This window comes from Oncorhynchus keta, chromosome 5 (genome assembly GCF_023373465.1).
Source record: "Oncorhynchus keta strain PuntledgeMale-10-30-2019 chromosome 5, Oket_V2, whole genome shotgun sequence".
Lineage (NCBI taxonomy): Eukaryota > Metazoa > Chordata > Actinopteri > Salmoniformes > Salmonidae > Oncorhynchus > Oncorhynchus keta.
Genome location: NC_068425.1, coordinates 21,202,094 through 21,225,265, shown reverse-complemented (window position 1 = coordinate 21,225,265; position 23,172 = coordinate 21,202,094). Strand labels below are relative to the sequence as shown.

The 23,172-nt window shown below is 41.9% G+C and overlaps 1 protein-coding gene across 1 annotated transcript; it reads right to left on the bottom strand.

Moving 5' to 3' along the window:
* Nucleotides 1–1,932: 1,932 nt before the first annotated feature.
* LOC118384709 (5-hydroxytryptamine receptor 3A-like) lies at nucleotides 1,933–21,304 on the bottom strand. Its single transcript, XM_035771449.2, has 8 exons — nucleotides 20,128–21,304; nucleotides 17,108–17,152; nucleotides 16,884–16,993; nucleotides 7,593–7,765; nucleotides 7,299–7,462; nucleotides 6,899–7,109; nucleotides 4,960–5,115; nucleotides 1,933–4,815 (listed from the first exon to the last, which is right to left on the bottom strand). Exons 1-8 carry the CDS (start codon nucleotides 20,272–20,274, stop codon nucleotides 4,535–4,537), a joined length of 1,287 nt encoding a protein of 428 aa, XP_035627342.1. The 5' UTR covers nucleotides 20,275–21,304; the 3' UTR covers nucleotides 1,933–4,534.
* Nucleotides 21,305–23,172: the final 1,868 nt, after the last annotated feature.

Sequence of the window (23,172 nt, the reverse complement as noted above, 5' to 3'; positions counted from 1 at the left end):
TGGAAGTATGGTTGGGGTCATTGTCCATTTGGAAGACCCATTTGCGACCAAGCTTCAACTTCCTGACTGATGTCTTGAGATATTGCTTCAATATATCCACCTAATTTTCTATTCTCATGATGCCATCTATTTTGTGAAGTGCACCAGTCCCTCCTGCAGCAAAGCACCCCCACAACATGATGCTCTTCATCAGACCAGAGGACATTTCTCCAAAAAGTACCATCTTTGTCCTCATGTGCAGTTGCAAAACGTAGTCTGTGTTTTTTATGGCGGTTTTGGAACAGTGGCTTCTTCCTTGCTGAGCGGCCTTTCAGGTTATGTCGATATACAGCGGGGCAAAAAATTATTTAGTCAGCCACCAATTGTGCAAGTTCTCCCACTTAAAAAGATGAGAGAGGCCTGTAATTTTCATCATAGGTACACTTCAACTATGACAGACAAAATGAGAAAAAACAAACAGAAAATCACATTGTAGGATTTTTCATTAATTTATTTGCAAATTATGGTGGAAAATAAGTATTTGGTCAATAACAAAAGTTTAACTCAATACTTTGTTATATACCCTTTGTTGACAATGACAGAGGTCAAATGTTTTCTGTAAGTCTTCACAAGGTTTTCACACACTGTTGCTGGTATTTTGGCCCATTCCTCCATGCAGATCTCCTCCAGAGCAGTGATGTTTTGGGGCTGTTGCTGGACAACACAGACTTTCAACTCCCTCCAAAGATTTTCTATGGGGTTGAGATCTGGAGACTGGCTAGGCCACTCCAGGACCTTGAAATGCTTCTTACGAAGCCACTCATTCGTTGCCCGAGTGGTGTGTTTGGGATCATTGTCATGCTGAAAGACCCAGCCACATTTAATCTTCAATGCCCTTGCTGGTGGAAGGAGGTTTTCACTCAAAATCTCACGATACATGGCCCCATTCATTCTTTCGTTTACACGGATCAGTCGTCCTGGTCCCTTTGCAGAAAAACAGCCCCAAAGCATGATGTTTCCACCCCCATGCTTCACAGTAGGTATGGTGTTCTTTGGATGCAACTCAGCATTCTTTGTTCTCCAAACACGACGAGTTGAGTTTTTACCAAAAAGTTATATTTTGGTTTCATCTGACCATATGACATTCTCCCAATCTTCTTCTGGATCATCCAAATGCTCTCTAGCAAACTTCAGACGGGCCTGGACATGTACTGGCTTAAGCAGGGGGACACGTCTGGCACTGCAAGATTTGAGTCCCTGGCGGCGTAGTGTGTTACTGATGGTAGGCTTTGTTACTTTGGTCCCAGCTCTCTGCAGGTCATTCACTAGGTCCCCCCCGTGTGGTTCTGGGATTTTTGCTCACCGTTCTTGTGATCATTCTGACCCCACGGGGTGAGATCTTGCGTGGAGCCCCAGATCGAGGGAGATTATCAGTGGTCTTGTATGTCTTCCATTTCCTAATAATTGCTCCCACAGTTGATTTCTTCAAACCAAGCTGCTTACCTACTGCAGATTCAGTCTTCCCAGCCTGGTGCAGGTCTACAATTTTGTTTCTGGTGTCCTTTGACAGCTCTTTAGTCTTGGCCATAGTGGAGTGTGGAGTGTGACTGTTTGAGGTTGTGGACAGGTGTCTTTTATACTGATAACAAGTTCAAACAGGTGCCATTAATACAGGTAACGAGTGGAGGACAGAGGAGCCTCTTAAAGAAGAAGTTACAGGTCTGTGAGAGCCATAAATCTTGCTTGTTTGTAGGTGACCATATACTTATTTTCCACCATAATTTACAAATAAATTCATTAAAAATCCTACAATGTGATTTTCTGGATTTTTTCCCCCTAAATTTGTCTGTCATAGTTGAAGTGTACCTATGATGAAAATTACAGGCCTCTCTCATGTTTTTAAGTGGGAGAACTTGCACAATTGACTAAATACTTTTTTGCCCCACTGTAGGACTTGTTTTACTGTGGATATAGATACTTTTTTCCTCCAGCATCTTCCCAGGGCCCTTTGCTGTTGTTCTGGGATTGATTTGCACTTTTCACACCAAAGTACATTCATCTCTAGGAGACAGAACGTGTATTCTTCCTGAGCTGTATGACGACTGTGTGGTCCCATGGTGTTTATACTTGCATACTATTGTTCGTAAAGATGAACGTGGTACCTTCAGGTGTTTGGAAATTTCTCCCAATGATGGCTGATTTATTTCGGTCTTGTCTGATTTCTTTTGATTTTCCAATGATGTCAAGCAAAGAGGCACTGAGTTTAAAGGTAGGCCTTGAAATACATCCACAGATACACCTCCAATTGTCTCAAATTATGTCAATTAGCCTATCAGAAGCTTCTCATGCCATGACATACTTTTCTGGAATTTTTCGAGCTCTTTATAGGCATATTCAACTTAGTGTATGTAAATTTCTGACCCACTGGAATTGTGATACAGTGAATTATAAGTGAAATAATCTGTCTGTAAACAATTGTTGGAAAAATGACTTGTGTCATGGACAAAGTAGATGTCCTAACCGACTTGCCAAAATTATAGTTTGTTAACCAGAAATTTGTGGAGTGGTTGAAAAACAAGTTTTAATTACTCCAATCTAAGTGTATGTAAACTTCCGACTTGGACAAAAAAACAATCTAAATCAGTCTACACACAATACACATAATGACAAAACAAAAACAGGTTTTTAGAAATTTTATAAAATGCATTAAAAAAAACAAATTTAAATCACATTTACATAAGTGTTCAGACCCTTTAATCTGTACTTTGTTGAAGCCCTTTTGGCAGCGATTACAGCATTGAGGCTTCTTGGGTATGACGCAACAAGCTTGGCACACCTGTATTTGTGAAGTTTCTCCCATTCTTCTATGCAGATCCTCTCAAGCTCTGTCAGGTTGGATGAGGAGCGTTGCTGAACAGCTATTTTCAGGTCTCTCCAGAGATGTTTGATTAGGTTCAAATCCAGGCTCTGGCGGGGCACCTCAAGGACATTCAGAGACTTGTCCTGAAGCCAATCCCGCAATGTCTTGGCTGTGTTCTTAGGGTCGTTGTCCTGTTTGAAGGTGAACCTTCACCCCAGTTTGAGGTCCTGAGCTCTCTGGAGAAGGTTTTCATCAAGGATCTCTCTGTACTTTTCTCCGTTCATCTTTGCCTTCATCCTGACTAGTCTCCCAGTCCCTGGCGATTTAAAAATATCCTAACAGCATAATGCTGCCACCACCATGCTTCACGGTAGGGATGGTGCCAGGTTTCCTCCAGACTTGACGCTTGGCATTCAGGCGAAAGAGTCCAATCTTGGTTTCATCAGACCAGATAATCTTGTTTCTGATGGTCTGAGAGTCTTTAGGTGCCTTTTGGCAAACTACAAGCAGTCTGACATGTGCCTTTTACTAAGGAGTGGATTCCGTCTGGCCACTCTACCATAAAGGCCTGATTGGTGGAGTGCTGCAGAGATGGTTGTCCTTCTGGAAGGTTCTCCCATCTCCATAGAGGAACTCTGGAGCTCTGTAAGAGTGACCACTGGGTTCGTGGTCACCCCACTGACCAATGCCCTTCTCCCCAGATTGCTCAATTTGGCCGGGTCCAGCTCTAGAAAGAGCATTGCTGGTTCCAAACGTCTTCCATGTTAGAATAATGGAGGCCACTGTGTTCTTGGTGACCTTCAATGCTGCAGAAATGTTTTGGTACCCTTCCCCAGATCTGTACCTTGATTCAGTCCTGTCTCGGAGCTCTACGGACAATTCTTTCAACCTCATGGCTTGGTTTTTGCTCTAACATGCACGGTCAACTGTGGGACCTTATATAGGCAGGTGTGTGCCTTTCCGTATCATGTCCAATTCATTGAATTTACCACAGCTGGACTCCAATCAAGTTGTAGAAACATCTGAAGAATCAATGGAAACAGGATGCACCTGAGCTAAATTTCGAGCCTCAAAGCAAAGGGTCTGAATACTAATGTCAATAGGGTATTTCAGTTTTTAATTTGTAATAAATTTGCAAACATTTCTCAACTTGTTATCACTTTGTGTTATGGGGTATTGTGTGTAGATTGCGATTTATTTATTTTTTACATTTTAGAATAAAGCTGTAAAAAATCAAGGGGTCTGAATACTTCCCTAATGCACTGTATATCACAGTGGCAAGGCACATGAACTAACAGGTTATAGAGCAAACAATGCAATTATCACAACACAGGTTGTAATATGATTTTTGGGGAGAGGCTTGCCCATGGATGTTTTCCATGCACCACTGGAAACAACTTAATGAATATGTTGCAAATAGTAATTTATTTATTTCAGTTAGCTCAATCACAGACATGAACAATAGCCTTAACAACAGAAGCAGTAGCTAAGTGAACCTAAGTCAGGTTAGGTAATGAAGATAATGTCAAATATATTAAAAGCTTTAGTCTACAGGTCTTGCAGGGAAACAGCTATTTATAAAGAATAATTTATTGGAATTTACCAGTATTATTTACCATTAAGTACCAATATTATGCATATAAGTAACCCAAAGTGCCTAAAAATCCTCATATATTGTAAATGCACTGTGCACAGTTAATGAAGCCACATGAAACTTATGAATATCAGAAAACTAATGGTGGTAATGAGATAAAGGCAAAAGTAAGTCTGGTCAATGCGTCTGGCCACTTTCTCCCAGTACCCCGGCTTCTCCTTGCCACATCTCACATTAACAGAGAACCATTCCTGCCGTACGTTCTGCACCTCCTTTAGGATCAGCTGCAGCAGGTAGGGGTTGTTCAGCCAGTTTCCATCGAGGTCCTTCTTGTTAAAGGTGTCCACCTTCTCCAGGCTGCTCTCAGCATCTCTCTCAGGCTCTATGAAGAAAATTGGAAGGTTTTCTTGCAGTTTCTGAAGTCTAATCATTTGTGTTGGGGGTATTATATTCTACATCTATGGCCTCAGTAATGTCCTGGATCATTATCAATCTCTTATGAAAATGAAAAAAGAACAGATTTCACCTCTTCGGCATTCAGTCTCTTCTTGAGTCTCTTCACAGGTCTTAGAGGTCTGGACGTCCTGATCAACCCTGCTGTCCATATCAATCAGGAAGCTCATTAGCATGGTCTCCAGGAGGCTGAGGCCCGTAAGGGCAAAGATTACGATGCAGTAAATAGCTGGAGAAAGGGAGATGTCAATGATATACAGTTGAAGTCAGAAGTTTACATACACTTAGGTTGGAGTAATTAAAACTAGTTTTTCAACCACTCCACATATTTCTGGTTAACAAACTATAGTTTTGGCAACTTGGTTAGGACATCTACTTTGTCCTTGACACAAGTCATTTTTCCAACAATTGTTTACAGACAGATTATTTCACTTATAATTCACTGTATCACAATCCCAGTGGGTCAGAAGTTTACATACACTAAGTTGACTGTGCTTTTAAATAGCTTGGAAAATAACTGAAAATGATGCCATGGCTTTAGAAGCTTCTGATAGGCTAATTGACATAATTTGAGTCAATTGGAGGTGTACCTGTGGATGTATTTCAAGGCCTACCTTCAAACTCAGTGCCTCTTTGTTTGACATCATGGGAAATTCAAAAGCAATCAGCCAAGACCAAAAGAAATCAACCATCCTTGGGAGCAATTTCCAAACACCTGAAGGTACCACGGTCATCTGTACAAACAATAGTACACAAGTATAAACACCATGGGACCATGCAGCCATCATACTGCTCAGGAAGGAGACTCGTTCTGTCTCCTAGAGATTAACGTACTTTGGTGCGAAAAGTGAAAATCAATCCCAGAACAACAGCAAAGGACCTTGTGAAGATGTTGAAGGAAACAGGTACTAAAGTACCTATATCCACAGCAAAACGAGTCCTATATCGACATAACCTGAAAGGCTGCTCAGCAAGGAAGAAGCCATTGCTCCAAAACCGCCATAACAAAGCCAGATTACGGTTTGCAACTGCACATGGGGACAAAGATCGTACTTTTTGGAGAAATGTCCTCTGGTCTGATGAAACAAAAATAGAACTGTTTGGCCGTAATGACCATCGTTATGTTTGGAGGAAAAAAGGGGGATGCTTGCAAGCCAAAGAACATCATCCCAACCATGGGGTGGCAGCATCATGTTGTGGAGGTGCTTTACTGCAGAGGGACTGGTGCACTTCACAAATAGATGGCATCATGAGGATAGAAAATTAGGTGGTTATATTGAAGCAACATCTCAAGACATCAGTCAGGAAGTTGAAGCTTGGTCACAAATGGGTCTCCCGAATGGACAATGACCAAAAGGATACTTTCAAAGTTGTGGGAAAATGGCTTAAGGACAACAAAGTCAAGGTATTGGAGTGGCCATCACAAAGCCCTGACCTCAATCCCATAGAAAATTTGTGGGCAGAACTGAAAAAGCATGTGCGAGCAAGGATGCCTACAATCCTGACTCAGTTACACCAACTCTGTCAGGAGGAATGGGCCAAAATTCACCCAACTTATTGTGGCAAGCTTGTGGAAGGCTACCCGAAAAGTTTGACCCAAGTTAAACATCTTAAAGGCAATGCTACCAAATACTAATTGAGTGTATGTAAACTTCTGACCCATGGGCAATGTGATGAAAGAAATAAAAGCTGAAATAAATCATTCTCTCTACTATTATTCTGACATTTCACATTTATAAAATAAAGTGGTGATCCTAATTGACCTAAGACAGGGGAATTTTTACTAGGATTAAATGTCAGGAATTGTGAAAAACTGAGTTTAAATGTATTTGGCTAAGGTGTATGTAAACCTCCGACCTTAACTGTAAAATGAAATCACTTTGGAAATGATGGGGAAATATTCAGAATAAAGATGAGAATAAGACTGTGCAAATGACATGAGGCTAAATACAATTTGGAGGGGTGTTCTTGTATTTACCATGCTGTAAACCTATAATGTGGTAACCTCTCACCTATCACTGGCAGGTTATTTGCTGTGGAGGGAAGGATGTCATTGAGAATCAACAATAGGACAGAGATGGACAAGAGTATGGTCACTTTGAAGCCTAGCTTTTCCCCTTTGGCCTCACTGACGAAAAAGGAGGCCAAATCCAACACAAGAAAAAAGGCAATTGGTACCACAAGGTTGATTATATATAATAGTGGCCTCCTTCGTAAGGTGATCTGTATGGAAGGGGAAAAGGATCATATAAATTAGAATGCACAATAGACAAAAAATACTCATTATAATTATGAAAGGGACAAGTGTGATCCCTTCAGTTTGTATTAGTCTCTTGCAAATTATGAAATAGTCCTAACATAACAACAGTCATTCTATTTAAAGATCATGCTGTCATTTGCCTCAATTAATACCTTGTATATTAGCTGATGCCATTTTTCATCACCACCATAGTTTAGTTCTTCCTCAGTCATAGCAATGCCCAGGAAGTCCCATTCATCCAGTGTAGTCATGCTCTCCCTAGTTATGTGGTTCACTGCAGTGTCGCTGGCGAATGCCCGCAATTTTATTTCTGATGCTGAACAGATAAAATATTTTGTTGATGTTACATGTTTTTATAGTACAGCCCTCTGAAAAGGAGCTGAGAAAAAGGAGTTGATGAAAGAGGCTAAGGTACAAAGACACGTGTGTGAGGGGGGGGGGGTTACCTCTGTGTATCATGGACTTAAAGGTGATGCTGCAGCTCTGGGTGTCAAGGGGGAACCTATAAAGATCCATCTTGCAGGAAGTGGTTAGCCGGCGCTGGTCAATCACTTGAGCTAACCAATTATGATGCACCTGGACATATGGGCTCAATATGGTACTACTTGTATCAGAGATGCTGAAAGTGCAGACAAAGATATATCAGTATTTGGCCACTGTAAGAATGTACTTTCTTTACCAAGGAAGACAATGATATGTTACTTCTGAATAACATTAAAGCTTGTTTTTTATTTGATATATTTCACCTTTATTTAACCAGGTAGGCCAGTTGAGAACAAGTTCTCATTTACAACTGCGATCTGGCCAAGATAAAGCAAGGCAGTGCAACACAAACAACAACACACATGGAATAAACAAACTTACAGTCAATAACATAATAGAAAAGTATATATACAATGTGTGCAAATGCGGTAAGATAAGGGAGGTAAGGCAATAAATAGGCCATAGTGGTGAAATAATGACAATTTAGCAATTAAAAGACTGTAGTGATAGACGTGCAGAAGATGAATGTGCAAGTAGAGATACTGGGGTGCAAAGGAGAAGATAAAAAATACAAGTATGGGGATGAGGTAGTTGGATGGGCTATTTACAGATGGGCTATGTACAGGTACAGTGATCTGTGAGCTGCTCTGACAGCTGGTGCTTAAAGTTAGAGAGGGAGATATACGTCTCCAGCTTCAGTGATTTTTGCAATTTGTTCATGTCATTGGCAGCAGAGAACTGGAAGGAAAGGCAGCCAAAAGAGGAATTGGCATTGGAGGTGACCAGTGAAATATACCTGCTGGAGTGCGTGCTATGTGTGGGAGATGCTATGGTTACCAGTTAGCTGAGATAAGGTGGGCTTTACCTAGCAAAGACTTATAGATGACCTTGAGCCAGTGGGTTTGGCGACGAATATGAAGCAAGAGCCAGCCAACGAGAGCATACAGGTCGCAGTGGTGGGTAGTATATAGGGCTTTGGTGACAAAACAGATGGCACTGTGATAGACTGCATCCAATTTGCTGAGTAGAGTGTTGGAGGCTATTTTGTAAATGACATCGCCGAAGACAAGGATCGGTAGGATAGTCAGATTTACGAGGGTATGTTTGGCAGCATGAGTGAAGGATGCTTTGTTTTGCGAGAAATAGGAAGCCGATTCTAGATTTAATTTTGGATTGGAGATGCTTAATGTGAGTCTGGAAGGAGAGTTTACAGTCTAACCAGACACCTAGGTATTTGTAGTTGTCCACATATTCTAAGTCAGAACCTTCCAGAGTAGTGATGCTGGACGGTCAGGCGGGTGCAGGCAGCGATTGGTTGAAGAGCATGCATTTAGTTTTACTTGTATTTAAGAGCAGTTGGAGGCCACGGAAGGAGAGTTGTATGGCATTGAAGCTCGTCTGGAGATTAGTTAACACAGTGTCCAAAGAAGGGCCAGAAGTATACAGAATGGGGTCATCTGCGTAGAGGTGGATCAGAGAATCCTCAGTAGCAAGAGCAACATAATTGGCCTGAGAAATTAACCCTGTGGCACCCCCATAGAGACTGCCAGAGGTCCGGACAACAGGCCCTCCGATTTGACTCACTGAACTCTGTCTGAGAAGTAGTTGGTGAACCAAGCGAGGCAGTCATTTGAGAAACCAAGACTGTTGAGTCTGCCGATAAGAATGTGGTGATTGACAGAGTCGAAAGCCTTTGCTAGTTCGATGAATACAGCTGCACAGTATTGTCTCTTATCGATGGCGGTTATGATATCGTTTAGGACCTTGAGCATGGCTGAGGTGCATCCATGACCAGCTCAGAAACCAATATACACAGGCAGATTGCATAGTAGAGAAGGTACGGCGGGATTCAAAATGGTTGGCGATCTGTTTGTTAACGTGGCCTTTGAAGACCTTAGAACGGCAGGGTAGGATAGACATAGGTCTGTAACAGTTTGGGTCTAGAGCAGGGGTGTCAAACATACGGCCCGCGGGCCGGAACCGGCCCCCAAGGAGGTTCGATCAGGCCCGCAGGATAATTTGAAAGTGGAAAAAAATGCATAAAAGACATGGAATTATTATTTTTTTTTTTAAGACAAGCCGCATCACTGAGACAGACTGAAAACAGCAGACGGTATCAATGCGCCATCTGCTGCTTGTTACGACGTTGTTAAGATTGTTAATGTCTCTACCTCTCCACTACACCCTCATTAGCCAAAATGTCGTTATCCAAACGGAGAAAAGTAGATAAGGAGTGTAGAATTTTCAAAGAAAAATGGACCACGTCCTATTTATTTACAGAGATGCACGGAAAACCTTTGTGCTTGGTGTGTTTGCAACAAGTTTCGGTATTGAAGGAATATAATATTCGACGCCACTACGAGACTCATCACAGCGAAAAATATGACGGCTTGCAAGGACAACTGAGAAGAGATAAGATTAACGAATTGCTGGCGGGTCTGAGGAAACAGCAGTCAACTTTCATCCAGAGCCGAGAAGTCAGTGAAGCAGCGGTAAAAGCCAGCTACCTAATTGCTAGCGAAATAGCATTAGCATCGAAGCCGTATTCCGACGGTGACTTTGTTAAACGATGCATGATGAAGGCGGCTGAACTTGTATGTCCCGAGAAGCGACAAGCTTTTGCCAATATTAGCATGACGAGGAATACTATAGCAGAGAGGATTTCGGAACTATCGGCAGATTTAGACAGTCAATTGAAACAGAGAGTCAAGTCATTTATTGCATTTTCCGTGGCAATTGACGAGAGCACTGACATCACAGACGTGGCCCAACTGGCCATATTTATTCGAGGAGTTGATGAGACATTGACTGTTACTGAAGAGTTTCTTGAGTTGGTGCCAATGATGGACACCACAACAGCCGAGGACATTTTCGGCTCTGTCCTTGCTGCATTGGACAGAGTTGGAGTGGACTGGTCCCGCGCTGTCAGCCTGGCTACAGACGGCGCGCCATCCATGGTCGGAAAGAAAGCAGGTGTCGCGACAAAGTTCAAAGACAAAGTACAAGCCCTTAATGGAGGAGATCGTTTCTGGACATTTCACTGTATTTTGCACCAGGAGGCATTGTGTTGCAAGTCGCTGAAAATGGACCACGTCATGGAGGTGGTTGTTCGCACTGTAAATTTCATCCGGTCCAGAGGTCTGAACCATCGTCAGTTTGACAAACTTCTCAGCGACAGCAACATTACCCACAGCCTGCCATACCACACTGAAGTGAGATGGTTAAGCCGAGGCGCTGTGCTGAGGCATTTCTTTGATCTACGAGAGGAAATCGGACAGTTCATGGAGAAAAAAGGAAAACCGGTGTTGGAATTACAATCTCAGGAATGGCTACGGGACCTTGCATTCTTGGTTGATATTACTGAACACTTGAACAATCTGAACAAAATGTTGCAAGGCCGCAAAAAGTTGTCACACAGTTTTCTGACAACATACATGCATTTAAGTTGAAGCTGACTTTGTGGGAGATGCAACTGGCAAATGGCAACCCTGCCCTGATTTTATCAGTATCTACTACCAGGGTACCCCAAATTAACAGCCCTGGCTGCTAAAATTTTGTGCATGTTTGGGACAACCTACCTTTGTGAACAAATTTTCTCAGTGATGAATATCAATAAAACAAAAATGCGTTCAAGGCTCACAAACAAGCACTTAAATGACATTCTGAAAGTGACAGCTAGTCAGGACATGACACCTGGTGTTGATGCACTTGTACAGGCCAAAAGATGCCAAGTTTCAGGTACAAATACAAGTCCAGACTAGACTAACACCTTTAAAATGCTGCCTTAGATACTGTTTGCATTGAAAGAATACAGCTCTGTGAAGATGAATCCTTACTGTGGTGATTTAAAAAATGTGCACTTTAATGTTAGTCAGCAGCTTCAAAACAAAAGTTGTGTGATGGAATTCTACTGTTCATACAACTCCATACATTTTCAGTATGTATTGTATGTGTATGTATGTTTCATGTATGAAGTTTACAGATTTACAGGACAGGCGAACACTTTCTTCATTACACATTTAAAATCACTCTCCTTAGTTTGTAAGGTGTACGCAGGGATTACATTTAGATTTTATATGCGTATGTGTAAGTGGTTTAAAAATTCCTTTCTTTAAAAGTCTCATTTAATCTTAAAGTGCATTACTATATTTTTCAGTACCAATTAAAGTTTTGTGCCTTTGTACAATCAGTGGGATCAGTTGCAATGCATATTTGTGAATGATAAAAGTAAATTGCACATTTGTCTAAGGAAATATGAGGTGTTTCATGAAATGTTTTGTAAAAGGATAGTTCATTAAATTTCAATATTTTCCTAATGTTCTTGTGCTTCTTTACACCAAAACAAAGGAAAGACATGATATTTTGGTTATTTATAGCAGAGTATGGTATAATTTTAATGGTCCGGCCCACTTGACATCTCCCTAGGCCGTATGTGGCCCACGATGCGAAATGAGTTTGACACCCCTGGTCTAGAGTGTCTCACCCTTTGAAGAGGGGGATGACCGCGGCAGATTTTCAATCTTTGGGGATCTCAGACGATACAAAAGAGGTTGAACAGGCTAGTAATAGGGGTTGCAACAATTGCGGCGATTAATTTTAGAAAGAGAGGGTCCAGATTGTCTAGCCCGGCTGATTTGTAGAGGTCCAGATTTTGCAGCTCTTTCAGAACATCGACTATCTGGATTTGGGTGAAGGAGAAATGGGGGAGGCTTGGGCAAGTTGCTTTGGCAGGTGCAGGGCTGTTGACCGGGGTAGGGGTAGTCAGGTGGAAAGCATGGCCAGCCGTAGAAAAATGCTTGTTGAAATTCTCAATTATCATGGATTAATCGGTGGTGACAGTGTTTCCTAGCCTCAGTGCAGTGGGCAGCTGGGAGGAAGTGCTCTTATTCTCCATGGACTTTACAGTGTCCCAGAATGTTTTGGTGTTTGTTCTACAGGATGCAAATTTCTGTTTGAAAAAGCTAGCCTTTGCTTTCCTAACTGCCTGTGTATATTGGTTCCTAATTTCCCTGAAAAGTTGCATATCGCGGGGGCTATTTGATGCTAATGCAGTACGCCACAGGATGTTTTTGTGCTGGTCAAGGACAGTCAGGTCTGGAGTGAACCAAGGGAAATATCTGTACCTGGTTCTACATTTTTTAAACGGGGCATGCTTATTTAAGATTGTGAGGAAAGCACTTTTAAAGAATAACCAGGCATTCTCTACTGACGGAATGAGGTCAATATTCTTCCAGGATATCCGGACCAGGTCGATTAGAAAGGCCTGCTTGTTGAAGTGTTTTAGGGAGCGATTGACAGTGATGAAGGGTGGTCGTTTGACCGCAGACCCATGACGGACGCAGGCAATGAGGCAGTGATCGCTGAGATCCTGGTTGAAGACAGCAGAGGTGTTTTTGGAGGGTAGGTTGGTTAGGATGATATCTATGATGGCGCTCGTGTTTTTATGAATTTGGGGTTGTACCTGGTAGGTTCATTGATAATTTGTGTGAGATTGAGGGCATCTATCTTAGATTGTAGGACGGCTGGGGTGTTAAGTATGTCCCAGTTTCGGTCACCTAACAGCACGAGCTCGGAAGATAGATGGGAGGGGGGGGGGCAATCAATTCACATATGGTGTCCAGGGTACAGCTAAGGGCATAAGGTGGTCTATAGCAAGCGGCAAAAGACTTGTTTCTGGAAAGGTGTATTTTTAAAAGTCGAAGCTCAAATTGTTTGGGCACAGACCTGGATAGTATGGCAGTAGATTGCAGCTCCGCCACCTTTGGCAGTTCTATCTTGTCTGAAAATGTTGTAGTTGGGGATGGAAATTCCAGGGTTTTTTGTGGCCTTCCTAAGCCAGGATGCAGACACAGCTAGGACATCTGGGTTGGCAGAGTGTACTAAAGCAGTGAATGAAACTTAGGGAGGAGGCTTTAATGTTAACATGCATGAAACCCAGGCTTTTACGGTTACAGAAGTCAACAAATGAGAGCGCCTGGGGAATGGGAGTGGAGCTAGGCACTGCAGGGCCTGGATTAACCTCTACATCCCCAGAGGAGGAGTAGGATAAGGGTACGGCTAAAGGCTATCAGAACTGGTCATCTAGTGCGTTCGGAACAGAGAGTAAAAGGAGCAGGTTTCTGGGCACGGAAGAATAGAATCAAGGCATAATGTACAGACAAGGGTACGGTAGGATGTGAATACAGTGAAGGTAAACCTAGGCATTGAGTGACGATGAGAGAGGTATTGTCTCTAGAGACACCATTTAAACCAGGTGAGGTCACTGCATGTGTGGGAGGTGGAACAAAAGGGTTAGCTAAGGCATATTGAGCTGGAGGCTCTACAGTAAAATAAGACAATAATCACTAACCGATACAGCGATGGACAAGGCATATTGACATTAGGGAGAGGCATGCGTAGCCGAGTGATCATGGAGTCTAGGGAGTAGCAAGGCAGGCTGGAGACATGGCGATTCAGACAGCTATCCGGGGATAGCAGAAGGGCCTTAGGGGGACGTCGTGACGGAAGAGTCAGTTGTAGCCCCCTTGGGCGGTTACGTTGGCAGACCGGTCGTGATGGATCGGCAGGGCTCCGTGTAGTAAAAGGGTCGAGGCTAATTGACAAAATAGGTATTGTAGCCCAAGACAATTAGCTGATGGACTTCTTCAGCTAACAGTCTGATATGCTCTGAACAGCTAGCGGGCCGCGGCAAGCAGATGGGCATTCAGGGGACGTTGCGACTGAGGAGCTTGTTGAAGATCCCCTCGAGCGGATTATGTCGGTAGACCAGTCGTGAGGGATCGGCAGGGTTCTGTATCGACAGTAAAAGGGGTCCAGGCCAATTGTCAAAATATGTATTGTAGCCCAAGGAGTGGCTGACGGACCTCTTCAGCTACTATGAAGGACCCAAAATTAAAAGATTTACAAAGTTACAACATTATATAAAACATCTAATGGGGAAATTGGTAAAGGAAGTCAAGTTCAGAAGTATAGTTTAGTGGGACAGTGCAAAGGCAAAAAATGTTGTTCATCTTATCCCAGACTGAGATCCGGTTTCAAAGGACACCAAACAGACTTTTCATAAAAGCAGCTTTGTATTTTTCCCCTGAAACAACGCATTAAACACACAGAGACATAGGGTTCTCGTATTCAGCTCCAATGCCCATTGTTTGTTCCCTACAAAGGCTATCTGAAAGATACCTTTTTATCAATATATCGTCATGGTTTCTATGGTTGACAATCAACTACAAATAATCCAATCAAAGTGTATTTGTCCCGTACACAGATTAGCGGTCGTGTAACGTCTACTACCGCTCCGGCGCTCGAGGTTGCCAGTTTACTAACCACCGGTCCTGGCAACCCATCATTATGCACACCTGACAACCATTATTATGCACACCTGCGCCCCATCATTAGGCACACCTGGACTTCATCACTACCCTGATTACTTCCCCTATATATGTCAACCTGTAGTTTTTCCTCACCAGGCAGTATTGTTTCTGTTTTCATGTCAGACGCTTCGCTTGTTTTGTATCGCGCCATGTTCGTTTATAGCAAACTCACCAACTGCACCTGCGTCTCCAGAACAGGACGTTAAAGCAGGTGCAACAAAATGCTTGTGTTTCTAGCTCCAGCAATGCAGTAAATATCTAGCAGGACAAAACTAATACACAAAAAGAAACACGAAATGAAGATACCAGATCAGGCAATATCGAAAAGGGCAATGTCGGAGTCCGGAATATAAATACCTAGTGTGTAGACAGTATGAACAATATGTAGGAAAAATTGATGTACAGCAGTAGTTAAATGGATGAGCTATGTTGATAATACAGTACTTATGAAGTGAGTTCTCAGATAAAATTAACAGAATAATGTTGCAGGAATGTTAATCTTATCTGCTTCTAACCACAAACCATTTTTGACCAATACACATTATGAAACATAATTTGTGACCAGTGTTCAATGACTATGTACTTAGGGAAGCAGTCTCTAAGGTGCAGGGTAGACTACCCTGTTGTAGCCGGCTAGGTGCAGAACAAGGTACTGGGCGGAGACCATCTAGTGATAACTGTTTAGCAGTCTGATGGCCTGGAGAAAGAAGCTGTTTTTTAGTCTCTCGGTCCCAGCTTTGATGCACCTGTACTTTCTCCACCTTGATTATCCTCTTGACCTTCCTATGACACCAGGTGTAGATGTCCTGGAGGGTAGGCAGTGTGCCCTCAGTGAAGTGTTGGGCTATCCGCTCCACTCTCTGGAGAGCCCTGCGGTTGTGGGTGGTGCAGTTGCCATACTAGGCAGTGATACAGCCCGACAGTGCTCTCAATGGTGCATCTGTATTAGTTAATTAGGGTCTTAGGGGACAAGACAAATTTCTTCAGCTTCATGAGGTTGAAGAGGCACTGTTGCACCTTCTTCACCACAGTGTTGGTGTAGAGGGACCATTTCAAGTCCTCAGTGATATCCACGCTGATGTGGATGGGTGCAATCTCTCTCGGCCATCTCCACGATCAGCTCCTTCGTTTTGTTGAGGGAGAGGTTAATTTTCCTTGCACCGCTCCACCAGGGCTCTCACCTCCTCCCTGTAGGCTGTCTCGTCATTGTTGGACGACAGCAATGAAAGATACAGCAACGACAGGTGTTTTATTGGCATGTTATGTAGTATATACTGTGTGGTATGAGCACTTTTAGTGTTATTTTTTATGTTTACATTATTTTTTTTTTACCCCCCTTTCTCCCCAATTTCGTGGTATCCAATTGTTAGTAGTTACTATCTTGTCTCATTGCTACAACTCCCCTACGGGCTCGGGAGAGACAAAGGTGCGTCCTCTGAAAGCCATTCGTCCTCCGAAACACAACCCAACCAAGCCGCACTGCTTCTTAACACAGCACGCATCCAACCCGGAAGCCAGCCGCACCAATGTGTCAGAGGAAACACTGTGCACCTGGCGACCTGGTTAGCGCCCACTGTGCTCTGCCCGCCGCAGGAGTTGCTAGTGCGCGATGAAACAAGAATATCCTTACCGGCCAAACCCTCCCTAACCCGGACATGCTAGGCCAATTGTGCGTCACCCCACGGACCTCCTGGTCGCGGCCGGCTGCGACAGAGCCTGGGCGCGAACCCAGAGTCTCTGGTGGAACACTTTGTTATCATGTTATAGTATAATTACAAAGCTATTCAAATGCATTTCATTTTAAGGAAACAGAAGGGGGAAAAAATATCCATAGTGAAAGTGTTGACTGCTGAAATATTGCTGAGACATATGAATGGTACTCACTCTTCTTGGATACCTATATCTGGTATCCAGACCCGTTCTCTCGGAACAGTCATTTTTGAAATTCCACAAAATTCCTTTGGTTCCCAAGCTATGAAGTAATTCACCCAGGCCTGTACATAATACAGGGGTTAAGAAGTAAATGTACATGAAAATCAATTATTATTACAACAGACCGTAAGGGAAATAAATAGGAGTGAATAAATATCAACAGCATCTGTACTTACTGTTGAGATTAAGACATAGCTGGTGAAAGTTGAGGACTTCTCATTCTGCAGACAATCATAAATGAATAAATTCAAATTGATGTACAGGTAACTGCCAAAATGAAGGAAACACCAACATAAAGTGTCTTATTAGGGTGCCAGAACAGTTTAAATGCATCTTGGAATAGATTCTATACGTGTCTGGAACTCTATTGGAGGGATGCAACACCATTCTTCCACAATAAATATAATTTGGTGTATTATTGACGGTGGTGTAAAATGCTGTCTCAGGCGCCGCTTCAGAATCTCACATAAGTGTTCAATTGGGTTGGGATCTGGTGACTGAGATGGGTTGGCATGGCATATGGTTTACATAGTTTTCATGCTCATCAAACCATTCAGTGACCACTAATGTCCATTGTCATCCTATTGGGGCATAGCCATTGTAGCCAGAATAATGGCCTGCTCTGTATTTTTATTCATGACCCTAAGCGTGATGGGATATTAATTGCTTAATTAACTTAGGAACCACACCTGTATGAAAGCACCTGCTTTCAAAATACTTTGTATTCCTCATTTACTCAAGTGTTTCCATTATTTTGGCAGTTACCTATAAGTGGTGGTAGTAGTACATACACTCTTAGAAAAAAGGGTTCCAAAAGGATTCTTCAGCTGTAACCCTTTTTGGTTTCAGGTAGAACCCTCTGTGGAAAGGGCTCTACATGGAACCCTCTGAGGAAATGGTTCTACCTGAAACCAAAAAGGGTTCTTCAAAGGGTTATCCTATGGGGACAGCCAAAGAACCCTTTTAGATTTTAGATAGCACTTTATTTTCCTAAGAGTGTACCATGTATATGTACTAACAGAAATGCAATTGCACACTTCCTAACAAACTGCTGACATGATTGAAATAACCACATTAAGCTATAAACACTACAGTACCATATACTGCATGCCTTTTTGTTTTTCATCCAAAACATTTTTTAGCTCATGTTTTTTGAGGTTTGGGGCTTACAAATGATAATCCAATCATAATCTTTTGTACCCCCAGCCTAAAATGTAATTTGTTGACTCAGGGCAACATTGCAGTATTAAAGGGTAGGAAAATACATTTTTTTGCTATTTATTTGTAATATTTGTTCAAAGCAAGTATTGACTTAACTTCAGATTGGCCTACACACAACACCCCATAATGTCAAAGTGGAATTATGTTTTTCGATTTTTTTTACAAATGAAAAGCTAAAATGTCTTGAGTCAGTAAGTACTCAACCCCTTTGTTATGGCAAGCCCAAATAAGTTCAGGAATAAAAATGTGCTCAACCAGTCACATAATAAGCATGAACTCACTCTGTGTGCAATACTAGTGTTTAACATGATTTTAGAATGACTACCTCACCTCTGAACCCCACACATATAATTATCTGTCTAGCAGTGAATTTCAAACACAGATTCAACCACAAAGACCAGGGAGGTTTTCAAACGCCTCACAAAGAAGGGCACCTATTGGTAAAAAAAAAAAAATATCAAAAGCAGAGATTGAATATCCTATGAGCATGGTGAGGTTAATAATTTAAGTTTGGATGGTGTATCAATGCACCCAGTCACGACAAAGATACAGGTGTCCTTCCTAACTCAGTTGCCGAAGAGCAAGGAAACCGCTCTGGAATTTCACCATGAGGTCAATAGTGACTTTAAAACAGTTACAAAGATTAATGGCTGTGATAGGAGAAAACTGAGGATGGATCAACAACATTGTAGTTACTCCACAATACTAACCTAATTAACAGAGTGAAAAAGGAAGCCTGTACAGAATACAAATATTGCTAAACATGCATCCTGTTTGTAACAAAGCACTAAAATAAAACTACAAACCATGTGGCCAAGCAATTCACTTTTTGTCCTGAATACAAAGCTTTATGTTTGGGGCAAATCCAATACATTACTGAGTACCACTCTCCATATTTTCAAGCATAGCGGTGGCTGCATCATGTTATGGGTAAGCTTGTAATCGTTAAAGACTGGGAAGTTTTTCAGGATAAAAAAATTGACGGAATGGAGCTAAGCACAAGCGAAATCCTGGAGGAAAATCTGGTTCAGTCTGCTTTCCACCAGACACTGGGAGATTAATTCACCTTTCAGCAGCACAATAACCTAAAACACAAGGCAAAATCTACACTGGAGTTGCTTACCAAGAAGACACTGAATGTTCCTAAGTGGCTGAGTTACAGTTTTGACTGAAATCCACTTGAAGATCTATGGCAACACCTGAAAATTGTTGTCTAGCAATGGTCAACAACTAATTTGACAGAGCTTGAAAGATTTTTAAAATAATAAATGGGCTAATGTTGCACAATCCAGGTGTGGAAACCTCTTAGACTTACCAAGAAAGACTCACAGCTGTAATCGCTGCCAACGGTGATTCTAAACATGTATTGACTCAGGGGGTTGAATATGTATCTAACCAAGATATATTAGTGTTTTCTTTCTCATAAAGTTTTTACAAATGTTAGAATTGTTCTTCCACTGACAGTATTTTGTGTAGATTGTTGACAAAAAAATGACAATTAAATCCCTTTTAATCTTACTTTGTAACACAACAAAATGTAGAAAAAGTCAAGGGGTGCGAATACTTTCTGAAGGCACTGTATAGATTACGTAGTCATAAAAAAAAAAAGATTGAAATACTTCTCTCCTTATACACACAGCATGTGTCTCCTGTAAGACAACTTGTATGGATGATCCTCCAAGTGTTGCATCAAACAGGTCTCGTTCCAGGCCAACTATATTGCATCAACCAACGGTTGTATGCCATGTTATGAACTGCACAGTTGGGTATCAGATTGATATCATTATTTATATTGATATATTATATTATCAATATTATTATTATACTTTATATTAATTGTTGATATACTATAATATTGATATCAACATATCATATTTTTATACTGTTTACTCACTATACATATATATATATAAAAGTTTCAGGGCAGAGCTCACCCAACAAAATGTTGGCAGATGGTTTAAAAACAAACACTTACCAAATCCATAATACCAAACAGAATCATGTCTACCATAACTAGTGTACAATTGGTCCAGTGCACCACAGGCCGCAGACCTGTTGTACTTTCATTTATCTGTGACAGACCCAAGTGATCCTGAAGACGATGATAGGAACAGTCCTCCATAGTGGAGACACCACCTGCTTAGGAGAGTAGACCCTACCTTAGATTACAGAAGACATGGATCACAACTGATACAAATAGTGGCACAGTGGATGGGTTATCCGTATGTGGTAGAATATGGGACTCAAACGCAAGTTCCATTTTCAATATTGTGTCAAAAAAAATATTATTTTCTTAGAAGCCAAATACAAACAAGGAGAAAGAGGAGCTGAGAGAAATCAAAAATGAGAACTCACCCATTAGAGCGAGTGAACACAGAAGCCACAGAGTGCTCATTGCTGTATGTTTAGGCTCACAGGTCCAGCAGAATGGTGTCCAAGTGGGAGAGGGCTGTGTTTTATATGTGTGTGAGAATATTATGTGAGTGTGGCCCAATCACATGGCTAGTTGACTTTACTCAGGGCCATTGTCAGAGGTACAGAGTGTTCAAGCCAAAACCTTCTAGGTCATTCCACAAATTCATTGCCATTTGAGAAGTGTAACTTAGTCAAATGATTTTGTTGATTTCACCTCATTTTAACAATCTGTCATAAAGACATGTTTTCTCATCTAAAGAAGTTAAATAAATTACTAAAGTTACTAAAGTGCTTATTAAGGGCTAAATAAAGTAACAAAGTGGACTGTAACAGGGTTTAATATGTCTTTTTAAATCAGCCATAAATACCCTTGTGACGGGAATGGAAGCTTGTTGGGTGAAACAGGGAGTAGCAATTTATTTCAAGCTTCACAAAAATGAAATTGTAAAAAAATGGTTTAGCCTGTCTATGGGTAACAGGGTTGACGTGTTATTCTAGCCTGTCTATGGGTAACAGGGTTGATGTGTTATTCTAGCCTGTCTATGGGTAACAGGGTTGATGTGTTATTCTAGCCTGTCTATGGGTAACAGGGTTGACGTGTTATTCTAGCCTGTCTATGGGTAACAGGGTTGACGTGTTATTCTAGCCTGTCTATGGGTAACAGGGTTGACGTGTTATTCTAGCCTGTCTATGGGTAACAGGGTTGACGTGTTATTCTAGCCTGTCTATGGGTAACAGGGTTGTTATTCTAGCCTGTCTATGGGTAACAGGGTTGACGTGTTATTCTAGCCTGTCTATGGGTAACAGGGTTGACGTGTTATTCTAGCCTGTCTATGGGTAACAGGGTTGACGTGTTATTCTAGCCTGTCTATGGGTAACAGGGTTGACGTGTTATTCTAGCCTGTCTATGGGTAACAGGGTTGTTATTCTAGCCTGTCTATGGGTAACAGGGTTATTCTAGCCTGTCTATGGGTAACAGGGTTGACGTGTTATTTATTCTATGGGTAACAGCCTGTCTATGGGTAACAGGGTTGACGTGTTATTCTAGCCTGTCTATGGGTAACAGGGTTGACGTGTTATTCTAGCCTGTCTATGGGTAACAGGGTTGACGTGTTATTCTAGCCTGTCTATGGGTAACAGGGTTGATGTGTTATTCTAGCCTGTCTATGGGTAACAGGGTTGACGTGTTATTCTAGCCTGTCTATGGGTAACAGGGTTGACGTGTTGTGTTCGACCCGCTCAGTTTCCCACCACAAAACACCAGAAAACGGCAAAAAAAAAGAAAAGAAAGAGTTTAACCAGCTAACCTGCTTTCACTCTATGATTTGACTATTAGATGTTCATGTGTTTCTTTTGAAAAAGATTTAAAAGGGAATAGTTTTACCATATTAAAAATGAGAGTTCAGTTCATATAACCGGGTTGACCTGTTATGTGAAATAAATCAAATGAAATAAATCTTCAGAAATGACTTTGTCAAAGCAACAAAATAACTAGGGCTTTACAATGATGGTGGAAACATGGAGATATTTTGGGATTAAGTGGGCTAAAATCTTCCTAGAAGTAGCACAGGGTTGATGGTCAATTTTGGCACTTTAGCATGCCTTTCTTCATATTAATTGAATTCTCCATGTGGTCTATATTAAGGGCACTTCATTTAATAGAACATGCTGTTAAAATGCAATATTGGTGCACAATTTCTACATAAAACATCAAAAGGCACTTTTCATGGAATGTCCCTTCTATTATGCACTGCACTGAGGATAGGAAACTTTGTCACCACCGATAAATCCACTATAATTGAGAATTTCAATAGCATTTTTCTACGGCTGGCCATGCTTTCCACCTGGCTACCCCTACTCCGGTCAACAGCACTGTACCCCTAAAAGAAACTCGCCCAAGCCTTCCCCATTTCTCCTTCTCCCAAATCCAGTCAGCTGATGTTCTGAAAGAGCGGCAAAATCTGGACCCCTACAAATCAGCTGGGCTAGACAATCTGGACCCTTTCTTTCTAAAATTATCTGCCAAAATTTTTGCAACCCCTATTACTAGCCTGTTCAACCTCTCATGTCTTCTGAGATTCCCAAAGATTGGAAAGCAGCTGTGGTCATCCCCCTCTTCAAAGGGGGGGGACACTCTTGACCCAACCTGCTACAGACCCTACCCTGCTTTTCTAAGGTCTTCGAAAGCCAAGTTAACAAACAGATTACTGACCATTTCGAATCCCACCGCACCTTCTCCGCTATACAATCTGGATTCAGAGCTGGTCATGGGTGCACCTCAGCCACGCTCAAGGTCCTAAACGATATCTTAACCGCCATCGATAAGAAACAATACTGTGCAGCCGTATTGACCTGGCCAAGGCTTTCAATCAACACATCCTCATCGGCAGACTCAACAGCCTTGGTTTCTCAAATGATTGCTTCGCCTGGTTCACCAACTACTTCTTTGATAGAGTTCAGTGTGTCAAATTGGAGGGCCTGTTGTCCGGGCCTCTGGCAGTCTCTATGGGGGTGCCATAGGGTTCAATTATTGGGCCGACTCTCTTCTCTGTATACATCAATGATGTCGCTCTTGCTGCTGGTGATTCTCTGATCCACCTCTACG

Coding starts and splice junctions, on each gene's coding strand:
- LOC118384709 (XM_035771449.2), bottom strand. CDS start 20,274: ATGGAGGACTGTTCCTATCATCGTCTTCAGGATCACTTGGGTCTGTCA. Junction 16,994..17,107: donor GCTATGTCTTAATCTCAACA/GTAAGTACAGAT, acceptor TATTATGTACAG/GCCTGGGTGAATTACTTCAT. Junction 4,816..4,959: donor AGAGACTGAATGCCGAAGAG/GTGAAATCTGTT, acceptor TTTTCTTCATAG/AGCCTGAGAGAGATGCTGAG.